Source organism: Echiichthys vipera (genome assembly GCF_963691815.1).
Source record: "Echiichthys vipera genome assembly, chromosome: 14".
NCBI lineage: Eukaryota > Metazoa > Chordata > Actinopteri > Perciformes > Trachinidae > Echiichthys > Echiichthys vipera.
The window spans coordinates 175,001-190,000 of NC_139839.1; the positions used below are offsets into that span (position 1 = coordinate 175,001).

Here is a 15,000-nt window from a genome sequence, read left to right on the forward strand (position 1 = left end):
TGCTACGATGCTAACGCTGGTTTAGCCGTTTGTGTGTGTTTGCTTTAACAGGCCGCGCAACAATATAACAGACAATGAGCAACGCCACATATTATTCTATTTCTTTTGTACAGAAGATTCTTTTGTCTGCGCGGTCCCAACAACAGCGGGCACAAACACTTTTCAGACGAACTCAACAACCTTGAGAACTCAGAACAGATTTAGTGCCTGTTAGCACGAAGCTAATGTCCGAGCCGAAGAGGAGTGAGTGATAGTAATGAATGTGCAGAGTGTGTTTAAATATCTATACACGGCCGTCGTCTCGTTGCAGCACTGTTTTAAGGGTTTCTGCATGAAGTTGACCCCCGACATGCTGAGACAAGATGGCGGCTGGGGAACATGGAGTCCGTACGGCAGCTGCTCCAGGACGTGCGGGGGCGGGGTCAGGTTTCGGGCCAGGCGCTGCGACAACCCAGCGTGAGTGAGCGGTCGTTCATCGATGTGATGTCACAGCAGATGCAAACGCACCAATCAGAGAGACTAACCTGTCGTTGTTCTCAGTCCAGCCAACGGGGGGCGCACCTGCTTCGGGAACAGCTACGAGTTCGAGCTGTGCAGCCGGGAAGAGTGTCCGCCTCTGAGCGACTTCAGGTCCGTACAGCAGCTTACTCCTGTTTGCAGATGATGTTCTGTTCTCTGTGGCAGTGTTTTCTATGCTAACGTGACTGTACTCCTGTTTGCAGATGATGTTCTGTTCTCTGTGACAGTGTTTTCTATGCTAACGTGACTGTACTCCTGTTTGCAGATGATGTCCTGTTCTCTGTGACGGTGTTTTCTATGCTAACGTGACTGTACTCCTGTTTGCAGATGATGTTCTGTTCTCTGTGACAGTGTTTTCTATGCTAACGTGACTGTACTCCTGTTTGCAGATGATGTTCTGTTCTCCGTGACAGTGTTTTCTATGCTAACGTGACTGTACTCCTGTTTGCAGATGATGTCCTGTTCTCCGTGACAGTGTTTTCTATGCTAACGTGACTGTACTTCTGTTTGCAGATGATGTTCTGTTCTCCGTGACAGTGTTTTCTGTGCTAACGTGACTGTACTCCTGTTTGCAGATGATGTTCTGTTCTCCGTGACAGTGTTTTCTATGCTAACGTGACTGTACTCCTGTTTGCAGATGATGTTCTGTTCTCCGTGACAGTGTTTTCTGTGCTAACGTGACTGTACTCCTGTTTGCAGATGATGTTCTGTTCTCTGTGACAGTGTTTTCTATGCTAACGTGACTGTACTCCTGTTTGCAGATGATGTTCTGTTCTCCGTGACAGTGTTTTCTATGCTAACGTGACTGTACTCCTGTTTGCAGATGATGTTCTGTTCTCCGTGACAGTGTTTTCTATGCTAACGTGACTGTACTCCTGTTTGCAGATGATGTTCTGTTCTCCGTGACAGTGTTTTCTATGCTAACGTGACTGTACTCCTGTTTTCAGATGATGTTCTGTTCTCCGTGACAGTGTTTTCTATGCTAACGTGACTGTACTCCTGTTTTCAGATGATGTTCTGTTCTCTGTGACAGTGTTTTCTATGCTAGCGTGACTGTACTCCTGTTTGCAGATGATGTTCTGTTCTCTGTGACAGTGTTTTCTATGCTAACGTGACTGTACTCCTGTTGTTCTGTCTCGTGTCCTCTGACTCTTTGTTCTGTTTGTCTCTCAGAGAGGATCAGTGTAAAGTCTGGAATCCATTTTTTACGCATGAAGGAGTCAAACATCACTGGCTGCCGTACCAGCACCCTGACCGTAATACACACTATAATACACACTATAATACACACTTTATACACACTATAATACACACTTCATACACACTTTATACACACACAAATACACACTTTATACATCATAAAAGCTATAATACACATTAAACACAGACAGTTTTTGTATCTGACGCTGTAAAAGAGAAGCAGTTACAGATAATGGATGGACACACACACACACACACACACACACACACACACACACACACACACACACACACACACACACACACACACACACACACACACACACACACACACACACACACACACATACACACACACACACACACATACACACACACACAGACACAGACACAGACACACACACAGAGCTGAGAGGAAACTTTTATCTAATCTCTAAGTTTGGAAAAATGTGAAATGTGTCTGTGTGTGTGTGTGTGTGTGTGTGTATGTGTGTGTGTGTGTGTATGTGTGTGTGTGTGTGTGTGTGTGTCTGTGTGTGTGTGTGTTCACATGTTAAAGTCATCAGTCAGGAATCTGTTATTGGAAGGAAACTCGTGGCCTCTCCTCTGAGTGTGTGTGTGTGTGTGTGTCTCTGTGTGTGTGTGTGTGTGTGTGTGTGTGTCTGTGTGTGTGTGTGTCTGTGTGTGTGTGTGTGTGTGTGTGTGTGTGTGTGTGTGTGTGGACTCTCCTCTCTTTAACTCTTTAAAGTCTGAACACACACAGTTTTCTCCGTGTTCCACCTTAAATATTCCACCTTAAATATTCCACCTTAAGTGTGTGTGGTGTCATAAATGTTCCTGTCTGTGTGTTTGCAGCTGACGAGCGCTGCCGTCTCTTCTGTCAGTCCAAGGAGACGGGCGCCGCGGTGTCCATGAACAGAATGGTGCATGATGGGACGCCGTGTTCCTACGGCGACGCCCACAGCGTCTGCGTCCGAGGAGAGTGTGAGGTCTTTATTTACTTTCACTTCCTCACCGTTCCCTCTTCCACCTGCCCGTGATTTACTGTTATTCAGAGTCAAAGGGCGCCCTCCCACTGTGCCTCCGTCACAGGTTAGAGCGCCCTCCCACTGTGCCTCCGTCACAGGTTAGAGCGCCCTCCCACTGTGCCTCCGTCACAGGTTAGAGCGCCCTCCCACTGTGCCTCCGTCACAGGTTAGAGCGCCCTCCCACTGTGCGTGCGTCCCGTGCCCCGTGCTTTAGGGTCCTTGTCCCCCCCTCCAGGCCCGTTTGTACTCACACTACCTGGGCCTCGGAGAATGCTTCTTGCTGCCTATACGTCATCACGCCGTAACACGTCACACGCATTGATGACGTCATGGCGATGCGTGGCTTTGTTTCCAGATCTTTCCGTAGACCTCTGAGTTTTTGTGCGTCTTGTCGACTGTTTTTGAATCTTTTCATCGACCAAATCTGCAGTAAACACTCCACCTCCGCATCACACCAACGTGAACCTTTCACCGCCATTGTTTGAAATGTCCGCGCATGGTCCCTCCTTCTTTTTTCTACGTCCCAACAGGCGCACAGGAAATGACCTCAGAACCGCCGTAGGCCTCGTGCTCGTACACGTGCGCACGCTCGTGGTCGTACACGTGCAAACGTGCTTTACTAAAGCCCACCTCTCTCAGACGGGCCGTGGACGGCAAGCGTGCCGCTCCTAGACGTGGTACGGTTGCACTCACACTGGTCAAAGGAACCAGACTTTAGCCGTGACACGTGCTGGGGCACGGGACGGAGGCACAGTGGGAGGGCGCCCAAAGTTGCTCCTCCCCCTCTGCTGTGTTCGTGTCCCAGAAGAACAAAGCAAAACCAGGACCTGTTTTCTGATCCTGTCACCTTTTATTGTCTAAACATAACCTCCCTCTCCTCTGTCCTTGTTCCCTCTCCTCTGTCCTTGTTCCCTCTCCTCTGTCCTTGTTCCCTCTCCTCTGTCCTTGTTCCCTCTCCTCTGTCCTTGTTCCCTCTCCTCTGTCCTTGTTCCCCCTCCTCTGTCCTTGTTCCCTCTCCTCTGTCCTTGTTCCCTCTCCTCTGTCCTTGTTCCCCCTCCTCTGTCCTTGTTCCCTCTCCTCTGTCCTTGTTCCCTCTCCTCTGTCCTTGTTCCCTCTCCTCTGTCCTTGTTCCCCCTCCTCTGTCCTTGTTCCCTCTCCTCCGTCCTTGTTCCCTCTCCTCTGTCCTTGTTCCCTCTCCTCTGGCCTTGTTCCCTCTCCTCTGTCCTTGTTCCCTCTCCTCTGTCATTGTTCCCCCTCCTCTGCCCTTGTTCCCTCTCCTCTGTCCTTGTTCCCTCTCCTCCGTCCTTGTTCCCTCTCCTCTGTCATTGTTCCCCCTCCTCTGCCCTTGTTCCCTCTCCTCTGCCCTTGTTCCCTCTCCTCTGCCCTTGTTCCCTCTCCTCTGCCCTTGTTCCCTCTCCTCTGTCCTTGTTCCCTCTCCTCTGCCCTTGTTCCCTCTCCTCTGTCCTTGTTCCCTCTCCTCTGTCCTTGTTCCCTCTCCTCTGCCCTTGTTCCCTCTCCTCTGCCCTTGTTCCCTCTCCTCTGTCCTTGTTCCCTCCCCTCTGTCCTTGTTCCCTCTCTCCTGGTGCAGCATGTAGGCTGTGACGGGCAGATCGCCTCAGACCTGCAGGAGGATCGCTGTGGCGTCTGTGGAGGAGATAACTCCAGCTGTAAGATCATCAAAGGGAACTTCACCCGCAGCACCAAGAAACAAGGTCCCTGAAAGCGTCTGTTTCCAAACACTGACGGATCTTTGACCCGGGTTCAGTCCAGAGCGTAGGAACAGAAAGTGTTCCTGGAGTAAGAACCGGATTTCTGATCTTGTTCCCAGGTTACCTGAAGATCCTGGAGATCCCCAAAGGAGCCCGACACCTGCTGATCCAGGAGTTCAGAGAGACTCCTCACATCCTGGGTGAGAGACGGGAGGGAGACCTCCTGCAGCTCCTCTTCTGTTCTGTGGAATCAAACCTTGTTCTCACTGTTTCCTGCTGCAGCGATTAGGAACCAGGAGACCGGGCACCTGTTCCTGAACGATGAGGACGAGCTCCCGGAGTCCCGAGAGGTGATTGAGAAGGGCGTGGCGTGGGTGTACAGCAACACTGAGGCGCAGGAGTCCATCCAGACCACAGGGCCACTGAAGTACGGAGTCATGCTCATGGTCAGTCCGTCAGCATGGGGACAGGAAGTGCATCATGTTTGATTTGATCAGTCTTAACCGTGGTTCTGTCTCTCAGGTCCGCTCCCACAACGACTCCAAGGTGACGGTGTCCTACAAGTTCATCATCCAGGATCGTCTCCGGTCCTCGCTGGAGTCCAACCTGGTGCAGGAGGACACCATCTTCTACGAGTGGGCGCTGAAGAAGTGGTCGCACTGCTCCAAACCCTGCGGAGGAGGTAAGCGACGCTGCTGCTGGTCCCTGGGGGTCCGCTGTGTTCTGTGGGTGTTAACCGTGTCGTCTGGCAGGGAAACAGTACACGAGGTTCGGCTGCCGGAGGAAAGCTGATGGGAAAATGGTTCAGAGGATGTTTTGCTCCAACATCAACAAACCCAGAGCCATCAGCCGCATCTGCAACACGGACACCTGCAGCTCACCACGGTAACACGCCGCTGCACCACCCAGCATGTTCAGGCTGATTATGGCTGATTGTCTGCTCAGGTACACTCGCCAGCTCTGGTCCAGACTTGGCTCGGTTTAGGCAACGAGAGCTAAAGAATAGTCTCAGACTGCTCCAGATGAATGACCAGATCTGGCTCGAGCACATCGGACACACTTTAGGTTTCCTGCTGCAAAGTTAAAATGAATCTGAAACATTACAGTATGTCTTTGTTAACCTCGATGCAGTGACGGTGCCCCACATCTAACATTTGTCCTCGTACAGATTCTAACGCGTCATTGAGATCAGTCCGGTCATTTTTTTAAACCCTAACAGAGAAACAATCTACCTCATCAGGCAAATGGCTAACATCACAAAGTGTCAAGACATAATAAGAAACCATGATTATTGAATGAAGTGTGTCACTGCCCCCCCCCCCTCAGCTGGGTGACCGGGGAGTGGGAGGAGTGCAGCGCCTCCTGTGGACAGACGGGGTGGCAGCGTCGCTGGGTGAGCTGCCAGCAGAAATCCAGCAGTGGACAACAGCAGCGCTCAGTCCACAGCAAACTCTGTGTAGAGGACCGACCTGAAGGGAAACGAACCTGCAACCGCTCACCCTGTCCTGCTGCCTGGAGAGCTGGGCCCTGGACCCCGGTAGGAAGAGGGAAACCAGGGGGCTATCCACAAAATCAATGATTTTACCTCCTGGAGTCTCTCTCTTCCTTCTCTGTGAACTAACTGGACGTTCCTACTTCTGGAACTCTTATCTTCCTTCTTTCTGGATTATCTGGGCCGTCTTCTATCTGGACTACCTCTAACTTCCTTCTTCCTGGACTACCTCTAACTTCCTTCTTCCTGGACTACCTCTAACTTCCTTCTTCCTGGACTACCTCTAACTTCCTTCTTCTTCCTGGACTACCTCTAACTTCCTCCTCCTTCCTTGACTACCTCTAACTTCCTCCTTCTTCCTGGACTACCTCTAACTTCCTTCTTCTTCCTTGACTACCTCTAACTTCCTCCTTCCTGGACTACCTGTAACTTCCTTCTTCCTGGACTACCTCTAACTTCCTCCTCCTTCCTTGACTACCTCTAACTTCCTCCTTCTTCCTGGACTACCTCTAACTTCCTTCTTCTTCCTTGACTACCTCTAACTTCCTCCTTCCTGGACTACCTCTAACTTCCTTCTTCCTGGACTACCTCTAACTTCCTTCTTCCTGAACTACCTCTAACTTCCTTCTTCCTGGACTACCTCTAACTTCCTCCTCCTTCCTTGACTACCTCTAACTTCCTTCTTCCTAAACTACCTCTAACTTCCTTCTTCCTGGACTACCTCTAACTTCCTCCTTCTTCCTGGACTACCTCTAACTTCCTCCTTCTTCCTGGACTACCTCTAACTTCCTTCTTCTTCCTGGACTACCTCTAACTTCCTCCTTCCTGGACTACCTCTAACTTCATTCTTCCTGGACTACCTCTAACTTCCTCCTTCTTCCTGGACTACCTCTAACTTCCTTCTTCCTGGACTACCTCTAACTTCCTTCTTCCTGGACTACCTCTAACTTCCTTCTTCCTGGTTAGGAGCTAATATAAACCTTAGGGTGTTTGTTGAGTTTGGCCCCGGATCAGAATCTGATCAGTAGAGTCTGAGCATCTGAGTCTGATCAGCGTGTTTATGTTCGTAGTGTTCAGTATCCTGTGGAAATGGGACTCAGGAACGTCAGGTTGCGTGTCTGAGTCCTGAGGGTTCAACCCAAAACTGCAGTGACCCTCGACCAATCACAACGCGCACCTGCCAGCCTGCACCCTGTAGCGGTAGGTTTGATCGATCATGTACCAAATATTTGTGCACTGACAGAGGGAGGGATGTTGGGAGTTGTAGTCTGTGTGCCGCTGACTCTGTCTCCCCCTGCAGGCGACCAGAAGAATGCCATCATTCAGTGGCTGTCCAGGTCCAACCCCGACTTCCCAGCTCCAAAGATCTCCTCCAGTAAACACACATGTTCCTCCTCTTCCTCATCTTTTCTATCACACGTTCTGCTCCGACGATCAAACTTCAATAACTGAACCATCGCTCCGCCTCTGTCTCCAGGGCAGCGTTGCCGTGGTGACCGCTCAGTGTTTTGTCGAATGGAGGTGTTGAGTCGTTACTGCTCCATCGCTGGATACCGTCAGATGTGCTGCAAGTCCTGCAGCGAGGGAAATCTCAGCAGCTCCAACAACTCCAGCAACTCCAGCAACTTCAGCAACTTCAGCAACTTCAGCAGCACGAACCCTCCGACCGCCAACAGCAGGTCAGAGCCAGAGCTACCCAGCACAGTTGGGGGGGGGGGGCTCCGGACCTGATGTCACTGATTTTGTTTGGCTTTGTCTTGTAGTTGGTGGAGTTTAACCACAGAGACGATGACTTCAGCGCCCGCCTCCTCCTGGTCTGACAGCAGTGACATCAGCACACCACCTCACAGCTTCACTGTAACTCCAGCCCCGACCAGCAGGAGCAGCACCGACTTTGTGTATGTGGAGTACGATGATTACGACCAGTATTCGTCCTACGAGGATCCTTCGATTCCCTCGGACACTCCTGATATAATTCCAACTAATACAACCGCCACTATCGCCGCTATCGCCACAGCCGCTGCTACTACACGGCGTCCACCGGAAACTGCTCCACCACATTTATTCAAGAGTACGACCGACACTCCAACAATGGTTCCTGTTCCTGTTCCTGCTGTAACTCCTGAGGGTCAAAGACCGACCCCAGTGCCCTTCAGGACGTCTGTGGTGCCAGAGTTCCCCATCACAACACCGTCAGCTGATCCTGGTGACATCATCAGCACCACATCATCGCCCAACAGAACCCCAGGAGGGCAAACTGAACCAACGCTGACGTCCACACTGTCCTCCTTCTTCCCGCTCTCTAAGAAGGAGAACAACTCTGTGGACGAGGTCCCGTACCGGATCGTGGGAGTGGACGCTGACGTCACCAGAGCACAGCAGAACCACTTCGTGCCGCGGATGCCACCGATTCGTGAGCGAACTCAAAACAAACGAATCCAACAGCTTCTGAATGAGAAACGACGGAAAGATCTCCTGAGGAGAGCGAGCGGGAGCAGAGAGGTCAGGACTGACAGGAAACAGCCCGGATCATAAAACATCCAGATCTTCTGTTTGTTGTTCACTCGTGATGACGCATGTGCAGCTTGCTCACTTCCTGCTAACGCTAACAAACTCTCAAAGAGAAACAGACTCCAGAGCCGAGGACGATCGTCCCCCAGCTTCTCTGGATCTTCACCTTCAGGTTTCCTAACGTTTACAACCATGTTTGTCGTAACGTCAGCTGACTTGAATCTAAAGCAAGTCTCCTGAAGGCTCGACTCTGTATAAAACCAGAATGTTCCGTTGTTGTTTTTTTACGTTCATGATGTTTGTACCAAATAATCCAGTTTCTAAATAAAGCAAAGTGTCATCAGCTGCCGTCACCACGACTCGCTCCAGACGACATCAGCAGAACCAGGTCAGAGTCTCTCTTCCTCACATGATTCTCACCGTGACCTCTAACCCTGACCCTCACTGTGACCTCTATTCCTGACCCTCACCGTGACCTCTAACCCCAACAAAACGCTGAATTAAATTCGCTAAGACAGAAGCTAATGTGACCGGGGAACATCTGACCCTTTTGGGGAAATGGGTCCGATGTTTAGTGGTGACCTAACACCCTTTCAGAATAAGACTTCCTGTGGGAGCCTGGTGTTCCCGTTGTTTGAACAGAGTTTTAAAAACATCATAATTGACCTTTGACCTCTTTCTAACTGAGCTCATCCTGATCCTGATCCTGATCCTTCACATGTTCAGACCTTGGTTCTGTTTGTTTGGACCCAGAACTCTTATTTTGAAAGGGTGTTAGGTCACTGAACAGACTGAACGGACCTGAGGAACATAGGGATGACCCCCAAATCACTTTCTTCTTTGTTTGCTTCACTCTGATGTCTCTGTGTTCGGTGTGAAGCTACAAGTTAGCTTAGCTTAGCATAAAGACTGGAAACAAGGGGAAACAGCTAGCCTAGCTCTGTCAAAGCTAACACCTCCAGGCTAAAGCTCCCAGACGCATCTGGTTTGTGAAGTGTCTCAGTTTGAACAGAGACACTTCGAAACCTCACGTCTTCAGAAACAGGGAACATCTTAAATCTGTCTTCAGTTAAATTCTGTCGCCTGTTTGTTTCCACAAAAACAGTTTTCTGGCGTCAGACTCGTCGATGTTCCCTCTGAACATCTCGTTCTCGTGTTGGAAGTTGTTTCTGGATCAGTTCGATCTCAGCGCTGTTTCATATTTCACAGATTTTTCTGTTTTTCATTAAATCTCCGTCTGTGTTTGACGAAGAGCAGCTGCTCCGAGCTGAGTCACAGAAACAGCCTCAGACGTGGATCCTCTGGTTCTGATTCTGAGTGTTTTCTCCTGAATCCTCCGTCAGATGGAGATTCAGTTTACAAGCTTCACCTTTAAACATCAAATATCATCTTTACTGAAGCTTTATTCTTTCAAACACAAAAGAAAAACAAACATTTCAAGACTTGATTCTTTTGGATGAAACTCCTGCAAGGAAATTAAGTTTCCAGCAGCTTAGAAAAACACAAGGGAGGAATAAAAATACAGGGCTGACCTCATTAGAGCCTGTGAGGACAGACTCAGGGCTGTAATAACCTGACCACAGCCTGTGAGGACAGACTCAGGGCTGTTATAACCTGATCAGAGCCTATGAGGACAGACTCAGGGCTGTAATAACCTGACCACAGCCTGTGAGGACAGAACCGGGGCAGTAATAACCTGATTGATGCCTGTGAGGACAGACTCAGGGCTGTAATAACCTGATCAGAGCCTGTGAGGACAGACCCTGGGCAGTAATAACCTGGCAATTGCCTGTGAGGACAGACTCAGGGCTGTAATAACCTGGTTTGAGCCTTTGAGGACAGACTCAGGGCAGTAATAACCTGATCGGAGCCTGTGAGGACAGACTCGGGGCGTTAATAACCTGATCAGAGCCTGTGATGACAGACCCAGGGCAGTAATAACCTGATGTTGCCTGTAAGGACAGATTCAGGGCGGTATTAACCTGACTAGAGCCTGTGAGGACAGACTCAGGGCTGTAATAACCTGATGTTGCCTGTAAGGACAGATTCAGGGTGGTATTAACCTGACTAGAGCCTGTGAGGACAGACTCAGGGCAGTAATAACCTGATGTTCCCTGTGAGGACAGACTTAGGGCTGTAATAACCTTGTTGATGCCTGTGAGGACAGACTCAGGGCAGTAATAACCTGACTAGAGCCTGTGAGGACAGACTCAGGGCAGTAATAACCTCTTCAGAGCCTGTAAGGACAGACTCAGGGCTGTAATAACCTGATGTTGCCTGTAAGGACAGATTCAGGGCGGTATTAACCTGACTAGAGCCTGTGAGGACAGACTCAGGGCTGTAATAACTTGATGTTGCCTGTAAGGACAGATTCAGGGTGGTATTAACCTGACTAGAGCCTGTGAGGACAGACTCAGGGCAGTAATAACCTGATGTTGCCTGTGAGGACAGACTTAGGGCTGTAATAACCTTGTTGATGCCCGTGAGGACAGACTCAGGGCAGTAATAACCTGACTAGAGCCTGTGAGGACAGACTCAGGGCTGTAATAACCTGATTGATGCCTGTGAGGACAGACTCGGGGCGGTAATAACCTGACTAGAGCCTGTAAGGACAGAGTCAGGGCAGTAATAGCCTGGTTGAGCCTGTGAGGACAGACTCGGGGCAGTAATAACCTGGTCAGAGCCTGTGAGGACAGACTCGGGGCAGTAATAACCTGGGTGTTGCCTGTGAGGACAGACTCAGGGCTGTAATAACCTGGGTGTTGCCTGTGAGGACAGACTCAGGGCTGTAATAACCTCATCAGAGCCTGTGAGGACAGACTCAGGGCGGTAATAACCTTGTTGATGCCTGTAAGGACAGACTCAGGGCGGTAATAACCTGATCAGAGCCTGTGAGGACAGACTCGGGGCAGTAATAACCTGACTAGAGCCTGTAAGGACAGACTCAGGGCAGTAATAACCTCATCAGAGCCTGTGAGGACAGACTCAGGGCAGTAATAACCTGACTAGAGCCTGTAAGGACAGACTCAGGGCAGTAATAACCTCATCAGAGCCTGTAAGGACAGACTCAGGGCAGTAATAACCTGGGTGTTGCCTGTGAGGACAGACTCGGGGCAGTAATAGCCTGGTTGATGCCTGTAAGGACAGACTCGGGGCGTTAATAACCTCTCCCCGTCCTTCCTCCCCACACACGGATCTAAGATGGCGGCGGCAGCAGCGGTGCGGAGCCTCGGCTCCTCTTTGGGGAAAAACCTCCGGGAGATCCGCGTCCTTCTCTGCCAGAAGTCTGCGGGCAGTCAGGGGGCCAGGTGAGCCCCGAGCCCGGCCTGCTGAGCCCCGAGCCCGGCCTGCTGAGGCGGGAGCAGCCGCTGTCTGTTAGCTTCTGTTAGCCTAGCATCCTCATAGAGAATGACCTGAACAGCGCTAAATGCTAACAGCTAACAGCTAACAGCTAACATCAGAATGACCTTAATGTTTTCAGTTTAATAACAATAATAATAATAAATTAATAATAATAATTAATGAAGCAAAGTCCAGAGGTTCACTTGTTGTTACTATTGTTATTATTAATATTTTTATTATAAACAGATTTATTTTGAAGGTTGCTGCAGTTTTATTTCCTGTTTAATTACAAACAAACATTTATGTGGAAATTTAAAGAATAAATAAAAAAATCTGCATAATTAGAAAATAAATGTGGAACTTTAAAGAGTAATAGTTATAAAATAATAAATATACAAAGAGTAGATTCAAAGTTTATTTATTCTCTTTATTATGTCATCAGTGTTCATGATGTCACAGTGATGATGTCACAGTGGTGACGTCACAGTGATGATGTCACCCGTGTTCACAGGGACTTCGTGGAGCAGAACTACGTGACCCTGAAGAAGTCCAACCCAGACTTCCCGATCCGGATCAGAGAGTGTTCTGGAGTCCAGGCCCGGGTCTGGGCCCGCCACGGTGAGAGCCGCTGCACGCCGTTAGCTTCACCGTTAGCTTCACCGTTAGCATCGCTAACACACGAGCTAACAAGCAGCAGCTCCTCAAAGAAGCTTTCATGTTCTTTAATCGATTTGTGTTTGTTCTGTGTGAAGGTCGGAGGAAGTGACTGCTTTTATTGTGGTAGTCTGACTGATGTGACATCACATCCTCTCAATAACAACAATAATAACTTTAATAACAATAATAATAACGGTGATGATGATGATGATGATGATGTTTGTCTGCAGACTTCGGGAGAGAGAGCAGCGTCTCAGTGGAAAACATGTCAGCGGACCAGGTGGGCGCCGCCCTGCAGAGTCTGGTCCAGTCCAAACCCTGACCCCCCGTCTCTGCTGGACCTGGCTCAGTCCAAACCCTGACCCCCCCGTCTCTGCTGGACCTGGCTCAGTCCAAACCCTGACCCCCCCGTCTCTGCTGGACTTGGTCCAGTCCAAACCCTGACCCCCCGTCTCTGCTGGACCTGGTTCAGTCCAAACCCTGACCCCCCCCCCCCCCCCCCCCCCCGTCTCTGCTGGACCTGGTCCAGTCCAAACCCTCACCCCCCGTCTCTGCTGGACTTGGTTCAGTCCAAACCTGTAAATGTGTAAATGAATAAACTTCAATGTTATTAAAGTCTCTCTGTGTCCTGATGCTTCATGTTGTTACATTCATTCATTCATCTTCATCCTCTTGTCCCTGTCGGGGTCTCGGGGGCTGGAGCTGATCCCAGCTGACATCGGGCGTGAGGCGGGTCCACCCTGGACAGGACGCCAGTCTATCACAGGACACATAGAGACGAACAGAGACAGACAACCATTCACACCTACGGGTGATTTAGAGTCATCAATGAACCCAACACCTGCACGTCTTTGGACTGTGGGAGGAAACCGGAGAACCCGGAGAAAACCCACGCACACACGGGGACAACATGCTCCACACAGAAGGGCCCCAGCAGGGATTCAAACCAGGAACCCGGAGAAAACCCACGCACACACGGGGACAACATGCAACCTCCACACAGAAGGGATTCAAACCAGGAACCCGGAGAAAACCCACGCAGACACGGGGGGGACATGCTCCACACAGAAGGGCCCCAGCCGGGATTCAAACCAGGAACCCACGCAGACTCAGGGACAACATGCACACTCCACACAGAAGGGCCCCAGCAGGGATTCAGACCAGGAGCCCTCTGGCTGTGAGGGGACAGTGCGAACCACCACTCCACCGTGTCGCCCACTAATTAAACACATATTTTATTTAATTGTAAACAAAGAAATAAAATATTTATAAAATAATGACAAAGATAAATTAATAAAAATGACATAAACACAATAAAATAATAATAAAAGTAATATAAGTTTATTTATTCATCACAACAAAAAGTAAATAAAGCGTTTCACTAACCGGAAGTGGTCTGTTCCACTCCGGACGTGACGCCACGCCACAACAGAGCGGAGTTCCGGTGCAGGAGCTAACAGATGCTAACAGATCAGACCGTTAAAGCCTCTTCAGTGAGACAGAGAAGCCGCTCCAGTGACTCTCCACACCGGGAACAAGCTGCTGCTCAGGCCGAAGGAGAAGCCCCGGAGCCCCGCCAAGATGCCTGAGAGTGAGTCCGTCAGCTGCGCGGGGGCTAGCATGCTAACGCGTTAGCTTCAGCCCCCGGAGCTGCGTTAGCTACAGACTGATAACTGAGACACAAACATACAGTAAAAGATCATATGAACCATATTTATATTCATAAACAAGTGTTTTTCTTTTTAAACAGAAGTGTGTTTATTAACCGTTATAGACGCTGAGTCACCCTCAGTTAGCTTAGCTCAGTTAGCTTAGCCCAGTTAGCTTAGCTCAGTTAGCTCAGCCCAGTTAGCTCAGCCCATGTCTCTTTGATTCCCAGATTATCACATAAATATGATTTTATTAATAAAGCGGCTCCACAGCTGCAGACCAATATGAACTGTTTATGACAGAATATTCATAATAATAATAACAATAATAATAATAACGGTGTTGATCACAACAGTAACACAGCTGCTAACGACTGGGACCACCCGACCACAGCTGAAGACATCATAACTATACATTTATATAATTATATGTTTATATATTGATATATTCATATATAATAGCATACCTGTCATCAGTGCAGTTACTCCAGTATTACTGTTGTATCTGTGTTGACTGCATTTATCTGACCTCTGACTGTTTCCACTGAAGATCACGCAGCTGCAGACGTGTTGTGTTGTTGTTGTTGTTGTTGATGATGATGTTGTTGTTGTTGTTGTTGTTGTTGTTGTTGTTTGAAAAAGCCTCTGTGATCATCTGAGAACATTAAAGTTTTACAGATATTAAGAATATAACTGTTGATTTTATAGAATATAAATGATTCTCTGACAGAGAGCATGTAAATGAGCTGAAGCTGCGACTTCCACACACACGCTCACGAGCAGATTCAGTGAAATGCTGTTTCTGTGTTGTTGTTGTTTTCATATTATTATAGAATATTCTGGATGATTGTGATCATCACTAACATGTTGTTGTTGTTGTTGTTGTTGTTGTT

The 15,000-nt window shown here is 49.1% G+C and overlaps 3 protein-coding genes across 3 annotated transcripts in view; all 3 read left to right on the forward strand.

The window, feature by feature from the left end:
* The window catches only part of LOC310956240 (A disintegrin and metalloproteinase with thrombospondin motifs 2-like), a 28,854-nt gene extending 20,056 nt beyond the window's left edge, over nt 1–8,798 (forward strand). The window contains exons 12-25 of the mRNA XM_083926408.1: nt 311–456; nt 541–630; nt 1,693–1,775; nt 2,575–2,708; nt 4,336–4,459; nt 4,576–4,656; nt 4,739–4,902; nt 4,979–5,138; nt 5,209–5,341; nt 5,783–5,993; nt 7,019–7,148; nt 7,249–7,323; nt 7,426–7,627; nt 7,712–8,798. Of these exons, the coding sequence (XP_083782534.1) occupies nt 311–456; nt 541–630; nt 1,693–1,775; nt 2,575–2,708; nt 4,336–4,459; nt 4,576–4,656; nt 4,739–4,902; nt 4,979–5,138; nt 5,209–5,341; nt 5,783–5,993; nt 7,019–7,148; nt 7,249–7,323; nt 7,426–7,627; nt 7,712–8,483 (2,505 nt within the window). The 3' untranslated portion in view covers nt 8,484–8,798. The remainder of the gene's footprint in view (nt 1–310; nt 457–540; nt 631–1,692; nt 1,776–2,574; nt 2,709–4,335; nt 4,460–4,575; nt 4,657–4,738; nt 4,903–4,978; nt 5,139–5,208; nt 5,342–5,782; nt 5,994–7,018; nt 7,149–7,248; nt 7,324–7,425; nt 7,628–7,711) is intronic.
* A 2,826-nt stretch (nt 8,799–11,624) lies between these two features.
* On the forward strand, nt 11,625–13,040 carry ndufa2 (NADH:ubiquinone oxidoreductase subunit A2). The gene is made up of 3 exons (XM_083926463.1): nt 11,625–11,767; nt 12,313–12,419; nt 12,689–13,040. Exons 1-3 carry the CDS (start codon nt 11,661–11,663, stop codon nt 12,778–12,780), a joined length of 306 nt encoding a protein of 101 aa, XP_083782589.1. The 5' UTR covers nt 11,625–11,660; the 3' UTR covers nt 12,781–13,040.
* Nucleotides 13,041–13,876: 836 nt separating this feature from the next.
* ik (IK cytokine) overlaps nt 13,877–15,000 on the forward strand; it is a 13,578-nt gene continuing 12,454 nt past the window's right edge. The window contains exon 1 of the mRNA XM_083927093.1: nt 13,877–14,049. Coding sequence (XP_083783219.1) covers nt 14,040–14,049 — 10 coding nt within the window. The 5' untranslated portion in view covers nt 13,877–14,039. The remainder of the gene's footprint in view (nt 14,050–15,000) is intronic.